This window comes from Neltuma alba, unplaced genomic scaffold, assembly GCF_004799145.2.
Source record: "Neltuma alba isolate B1F8T4 unplaced genomic scaffold, ASM479914v2 tig00010348_pilon, whole genome shotgun sequence".
Lineage (NCBI taxonomy): Eukaryota > Viridiplantae > Streptophyta > Magnoliopsida > Fabales > Fabaceae > Neltuma > Neltuma alba.
Window position 1 is genome coordinate 140889 of NW_021635258.1, and position 7366 is coordinate 148254.

General features: G+C 32.0%; 1 protein-coding gene across 1 annotated transcript; it reads right to left on the minus strand.

The window, feature by feature from the left end:
- Positions 1-821: 821 nt before the first annotated feature.
- LOC114755918 (cysteine-rich receptor-like protein kinase 3) lies at positions 822-5207 on the minus strand. Its single transcript, XM_028944818.1, has 8 exons — positions 4801-5207; positions 3007-3425; positions 2686-2811; positions 2373-2500; positions 2006-2219; positions 1650-1881; positions 1359-1503; positions 822-1218 (listed from the first exon to the last, which is right to left on the minus strand). Exons 1-8 carry the CDS (start codon positions 5199-5201, stop codon positions 988-990), a joined length of 1896 nt encoding a protein of 631 aa, XP_028800651.1. The 5' UTR covers positions 5202-5207; the 3' UTR covers positions 822-987.
- Between the last annotated feature and the right edge of the window lie 2159 nt (positions 5208-7366).

Sequence of the window (7366 nt, forward strand, 5' to 3'; positions counted from 1 at the left end):
ATAACATAGCTTATAGACCATATAAATTTCTCGTGAATTCTTTTTTTTTTTTGGAAATAAAATTTCTTGTGAGTTCTTAGCTAGCATAAAATACATTTTTTTAATACAAGTAAGTTTCGATGAGTTGGGTTTCGAAGTTTACCAAAGTCAAGGCATGTCTTCAACCTCAAAAAATACTTACAATGTATTTACAAATCATATACCGGCAAGACCCTCACATCACTATAAAAAACTGGATTTTCAGCGACAACAAAAAAAGTCACCATTGAAAATATGTCCTTTAGTGGCAACAAAAGGTTTGACTTTTAGTGGCAACAATCTAATGATAGTAACGGTGGCGACAAGAAGAATTCGCCGCTATAGGTGCATTAAGATTTGAACTTATTAAATTGTAGATTACAAGTCAACCCCTTATCAATTATATCAACTTTTGTTAACTCGTAAGAGACATTTCTTCAACCTACATGTCGTCACTGTGTGGGAATAACTTAAATGAAACATTCGGTAGCTTTTGACATCGTAAAAACTTACTAGTTTTTAAATGGACATTAATTTGTAGCGTTAAAATTTAATCTGAAAAACTCAAAATTACAATGAAAACGTAGTGCAGAGAAATAAACTAACAAGGACCAAGTCAGTAAATGAAATTGACAGTAATTTTTTTTCAAATCCAATCATGAATTAATCCTGAATTTTGCCAATTATTTTTTTCCTTTTTTGGTATATTTCCCAATTACTATTTTCTATGTGCTGTCAAGGATCATATAGCTTCATGGGGTTGGCTTAGCCTGATGGGGGGGGGGGGCACACATGTATATATATGTGTATTTTCTTGTTTGAAATCTTTGTTGACAAGTGGGTAATGGTAGAAATATCACCCTTAACCACAGATTCTTGGGAAATACAAAGTCTGCTAAAAAAGTGATGGGCTTGGCGATTGATGAGGGAAGCAGTAATGGTAGAGATGGGTCACAGGGACCCCTAGAATTAAGTTTCAATCAAGATAGGCATGGTGGGTTTCATCATATTTTCTAATAAGTCGTTGCCTTGGAGCAAAACAATTACTTCAGACATTGATGGCCTTAATTCTGCAGATGCTTGGGTGCAGAGTAGACCAATTTCTATGATTTTCTTCACTTCTTCTGCATTATAATCATTAGGATCCAAGGTATCATCCACCAACTCTATGTGTATGCCTCTCTCATATAGCTTCCAAGCCTATCAAGTGAATTAAAGGGAAAAGCGATAAGAAGGGAAAACAAGACACGGCAAAACATTGTGTGGTTAAAACAGTCAATGCATTCAAATTTTCTCCGTTGAAACTGCTGTTTTTTAATTAATCAGAGAAATTTTCTTACTTTTCGAATGAGGAATTCGCCTTCAAAATTCAATTCATTGCTTCGTTCACCACTCATAACTTCTAGGACTACAACGCCATAGCTATAAATATCAGCCTTTTCTGATAATTGACCATGAATTGCATATTCTGGCGCTGTGTATCCTCTGAAAAGTATATAAATATTTGTTGTAATTGATAGCTTATATATTGAATATGAAATAGACATGTACAACATAAGGCGGTACATCATGTGTGTTATCAATATGAATTCTTAGAATATCACAAAAATGCAGTTTATATTTTGACTTACAATGTTCCTGCAAATTTTGTGCTTAGATGAGTTTTCTCCTCAGGTAGAAGCCTTGCTAAACCGAAGTCAGCAATTCTTGGTTGGAGATCATCGTCTAAGAGAATATTGTTAGTTTTTATATCTCTATGTATGATACGAACATGAAATTCTTCATGTAGATAAGCCAAACCCCTTGCTGTTCCTAAAATTATATCATACCGCTGCTTCCAACTAAGAGAACCTCTATTTTTACCTATTTCACAAATTCAAACAAAGGTTGAGGGAGAAGAATAGCATTTATATATAAGTTTATAAAGGAATTCAATAGCTAAAGATCAAATAACCATATATAAGCTTTGTTGGCTGATAAAATATACCAAATAAGAATTTGTCAAGGCTGGTGTTTTTCATATATTCATAAATAAGAATTCTCTCATTGCCTTTACTGCAACATCCAAGAAGCCGAATAAGATTTCGATGATGAACATTGTTTATAAGCTTCACTTCACTTTCAAATTCTTCCTCCACCTTCTTAGACTGGCGTAAAGTTAATTTCTTTACAGCAACTATATTCCCATTCTTCAAAGTGCCCTATTTACATGAGGATTAAGAATGTCAATCCTGAAAGTGTTATTATTAGAAATTTTGCTCATTTACGACACTATATGAAAGTACTCCCTTAGAACATCCTTGCATTGGAACACAATCTAGATCGAAATATTGAAAATCAAAATATATAGTTACCTTATATACAGCTCCAAACCCTCCTTCCCCAAGTTTATTTTCAGCACTGAAATTCTTAGTAGCAAACTTCAACTCGCTATAAGTAAAATTTATTGGGCCTTTCAACTTACTTACTGCAGATAGGTCCCCTGTCAAGGAAAGCATTAGTCAAATTACGTCTCTTCATAAATTAAGAAAAAGCAATTAGGAATTCCTTTCTTCACAGAGATGAACTAAAGTCCAGCTTTTTTTAAAAGGGAAAATTAAATGCGACCAAAGCATCACAATAATAAATCATTACAAAATTATACACAAGACTTTCCAAGATGCTCACCTCTAGGAACTGATCTCTCGGGCCTTTTTGGTCTTTTAATCCAAGCCAATAGTGCAAGGAGGATCAAAACAAAAGCTACTCCTCCAACAATTACACCTTTAATGGTCCCCTTCTTATTATTTGAACCTGCAAGACACAAAACATATAAAGAGAACTCACTTTCAAATGAGCCAATCTTTATGTACAGCTATATATATTATATATATATATATATATCCACGTCGAATCAGGCACAGAAATAAGACCTAATATATAACTTGAGGGATTCAGAATTACACATAAGCAAAGCAAATTGTCAATGATTTGAGGAAGGGACTGTACCATGTTTGATCAAGGGTACAATGTGAAAGGTCTGGTTATCAGGAAAGAAGGATGTGGTGGAGTATCTCATGAAACAGCCATTAGCAAAAGCCTTACCATCCGAATTGGGAAAACAAGTCTGCAAATTTCTATACGCAGCATTCAAGCAACTGAGGCACTGATTCTGAGTGATGGTTTCAATACATTGAGCAAAAGCATAAATAGTTTGAGCGTTATTATTATTATTAGCGGGAACTTGCATCTTTGTGGCTGCAGAGAAACCAGTGGCTGTGGGTGTTCTGGTTTGGAGATTGGTTAGGACTTGTTGAGCTGTTGAGTCAAATGCAGTGGCTTCTCCATCAGCAGTCTGATTCCCATCACATCTTACACTGTTGATTGACGGCGTTGTCTCACCAAAGAAAGCGTTGCTCGCATCATACCTTAATACACCCACAAAGCAGTAAGCATCCTCTCTCTATGTATCATTTAGCTACACTTATATTACAAATTAAGCTAATTATGGGATGATGCTTTTATGGTTTTGAATCGCATTTAGATTGATTTTTGCTATAAATTAACTTAATTAGTTTGTACAGTTATCCGTTATTCACTATTAGTAAATCATATCTGAGCATTACAAAGTCCAATAATTGAGAGTAGCAAACTCAAGGCTTTTTCTACTTTCACACTAGCTCAAACTTAAGACCTTATATTATTTAAGCAACTAAAGCTCCTTCCCTTAGAGCTAATGCTTGTGGGTTATAAATTAACATTGACTGCTTCTAATTAACATTGTATATATTATCCACGTCAAAATATAATCATGGTAAAAAAGCATATGCTATTAAAGATACTATATACTCCCTCCGTTCCTTATTATAAGAGACAAATAACTGAAGTACGTTGATAAAAAAAACAGTTAAAATTAGTTAAAAACAATTAATGTGTAAAAAGTATAATTTTTTTTCCAAAAATGCCCTCATTAATAAGGAGAGAGAGCATGAGAGAGAACAATTAAATTATTAAAAGAAAGAGAAGTGGGAGGGAGAGAGAGTGTGAGTTGGAGATAATAAATATGGGTAAAATAGTAAATCAACACAAAAAAGTAAAGACAACTTGTAAGTGTCTCTTATATATAGGAACATGTTATAAGCATCAAATGTCTCTTATAATAAGGAACGGAGGGAGTATTAATTATGAATATGTAAGTGAATTATAATTTTATTTAGCGGATAAGACCCCCGCAAATTGTGAAGTTAGTTATTTTATACATAACGGTTAATTATAGATTTATATATATTTTTAAAAAATAAATATTTCAACAGAGTATATTAGCGAGAAATAAAAAATAATAATTCTCATTATAGTACTAATTAACTTAGTTAGATCTAGATAAACAAGAAAAATTAATCAGGATAAAGCTATAATATAGAACTCTCAATTAGAGGCTATATATATAGGTATTGCAATTAAATAAATCATAACAACCATTCAACGTTGGCGGTTGTAGGAAATTATTAGCATGCTATTAAATTAAAACCTAGTTGTTCACTCGCGAAAGATTATGGACATTTACATGCATTATTGTATCATAATTATAATACTGTCCTTTGTATATTTTATTTGATGCTTTGATTACATGTACGTGCAGATCTACTTAACTAGTACTCATAACTTGACTTTCGATAAGCTCATTGAGATATTAATAACAACCGAAGTAGTAGTAATATATAATAGTCTAAATGCGATTAATTATATTATTAAACTACTATTCATAAAAAGAAAAAATTGAACTTGTTGCTTAGCTAGTTGTACCTGAGGAAGCACCCATCATAGACGACGAAACCACCGGGGGACCCAGCGGCGCAACTGTGAATTCTCACGGCGGCGACATCAAAGCAGGCGACACAGTCGTCGGCGACGGAGAGATAGTTTCTGCACTGAAAAAGTGTGGCAGCGGGGTTTCCTCCATTGGCTTCCTGCGCCGTAGCGAAGTGCTTGTTTTGTTCAGTAATCTGCTTTCTGATGTCTCTCAACGTTGCGTTTAGGTTTTCATCGAAGATGGAGATGTTGGAGACGAGCAATCCATCGTAGGGGTTGCAGAATCTGCTCACAAGATTGGTCTGCGGATCCGAAACGACGCCGTTAAGGTCCCAGAATGAGAGGAATATGAAAAAGGTAAACAACGGAAGGAGATTATTAGGACGCTGAAGCATCTTTTGTCGAGACTGGTTTGCTCTGTGTGCAGAGAATGAAGATGAAGAAAGAAGCAGTGGAGGAGTTTCCTTTTATGACCAAAGTGTTCAGACTTTAATGTCTCTTTTTGGTTAGAAAAATGTTTTTCCTATATTCTAACTTTTAATCTCTTATTCTCTTACATGTTTTATTAGGTAAAAATATAGTAATAATTTAGCAACATAATTAAGTGGCTGGCTGCATATATAATAAATCACACTATTTATAAGTATCATTTGTCATAAGTTTGATATTAACATAAATTTCACATATTTATAGATCATTATGATATTTAGGGTTAAAAGTACATCCAACAATCTGAAATATCTTTTGACATAAATCTAATATCTCAAAGTATTTTGCGGTACATTTAATACTCTAAATTATACTTTGATGAATCCAGCACTTTGAATTATTTTTTGCTATGTGTCCAGTAACCTAAATTATTATTTGGGTATCTATTATTTAAATTTCTTAATATTTTACATGAGCAGTATTCGCCGACAGCGAATCTCTGGACTTGGAAACAGGATAAAGATGATTGCAAGTTGCAACTTTCGTTTTTGTGTATCCTACTACTACCGTCCAAGAAGCATTCACATGCAGCAAAAGAAAATGTTATCTCAGTGTGCACATTGACCATTTTTTATAATATAAAACAAATATTAAAAGAGATTTTTCCAAAACAGAAATCATAAAAAGAGATTATTTATAAATAATATAAAAAAATATTTTATTTTAGGTTGAATTGTGCAAAATCCCATGAGGGCCTGAATTCTATATCATATATATACAAAACCTCCGAAATCCTAAACTATAATAGATCTATCTGAAATTTGTATTATTTTTTTATTATTTATTTTCAAATAATTTAGGGTTTGTATAACTCCATTTGAGAGGGTTATAAGCATAGAAAAATAAAATTTAAGGTGGGTACTTACAAATTGTTTACCAACAAAATCCTCATATTAGTAGTGAAATTTAAACTCAACTTTGCAGATTATGTTTGAACTCCTTACTAATTGAAACAATTCTTATTGATAAACTGCTTTTATTTATTATTGTGTACCCAATTTTTTTTATTTTTATATAATAAATTTTTAACTAATTAACTCTCACAGTTCAGTCTTTCCAAAATACTGTTTCTTAAATAAAATTGACTCTCTTTACAGGGTAAGAACCAATTTAATACGTAATTAAGTAATTTGTTTATTTTAGTGGATATATTTTCAAGATAAATACATTGATTATTCTTAATATTACCCAAAATACCTTAAGTATAGATTACCATTAGGGTCCCTATTATAAATTAGTTGCAGGGGAAAAAATGCTAGCCACAAGCTGTTTTTTTAATTTTATCTTTATTTAATTTTTATTGAAAAGAGATAAACGAGGGAAAAAGTGAGAATGATGTATAAATGTAAAGAAGTTGTTTTTCAATACAAACAAATTTGGAAAGTTTTATCAAATTGAAACATATTTACGGACCTAACCAGTATTCTTTGGCATACCAGAAAAAGTTAGAAATGAGGACTCACATTATTGCGTGCAAGATCTTGCTTTCTAGGCCGTAGGCATATATTTAATTTGTTGGTCTTTTGTTTTTTGGTCAAATTTGTTGGTAAAAAAGGTCATCGGAATTTGAAAGTTACGTTGTTTGCCTACTGTTTTCAAAGTCATCATTATGCCTGCTGGTATTCGAAACTAATGTAACTGCCAACAGCTTTAGGCTGTTTAAATATTCCATGTAATTTTACAATTAATATTAAAAAAATCAGCCTTCTTACAATAAGGCTAGGAAAAATATATTGATTAGTTTTGAATTCAGACGATATTCATTAATTTCTTTCCCTAGTGACATGTTTGAGATACCCATATGCATATATAATAATAATAATAATAATATAATAATAATAATAATAATAATAATAATAATAATAATAATAATAATAATAATAATAAGAAGAAGAAGAAGAAGAAGAAGAAGAAGAAGAAGAAGATTAATATAAGTAGACGTGCATAAACTGAAAGCAGTTCTATTAAATCGTAGTAATTGAACAACTTTGGATAAAAAAAAGGGATTGGGAAATATGCCCTTGTAATAATAAGGGAACAAAAGTTTTGATCATGATCAATCCATTGAATT

What these genes read in the sequence shown, in the direction of transcription:
- LOC114755918 (XM_028944818.1), bottom strand. Translation starts at nt 5,201, where the DNA reads ATGCTTCAGCGTCCTAATAATCTCCTTCCGTTGTTTACCTTTTTCATA. An exon ending in ACAAAATTTGCAGGAACATT is followed by an intron (nt 1,504 to 1,649) that starts GTAAGTCAAAAT and finishes TATACTTTTCAG; the next exon opens with AGGATACACAGCGCCAGAAT. An exon ending in GCGAATTCCTCATTCGAAAA is followed by an intron (nt 1,219 to 1,358) that starts GTAAGAAAATTT and finishes TTCACTTGATAG; the next exon opens with GCTTGGAAGCTATATGAGAG.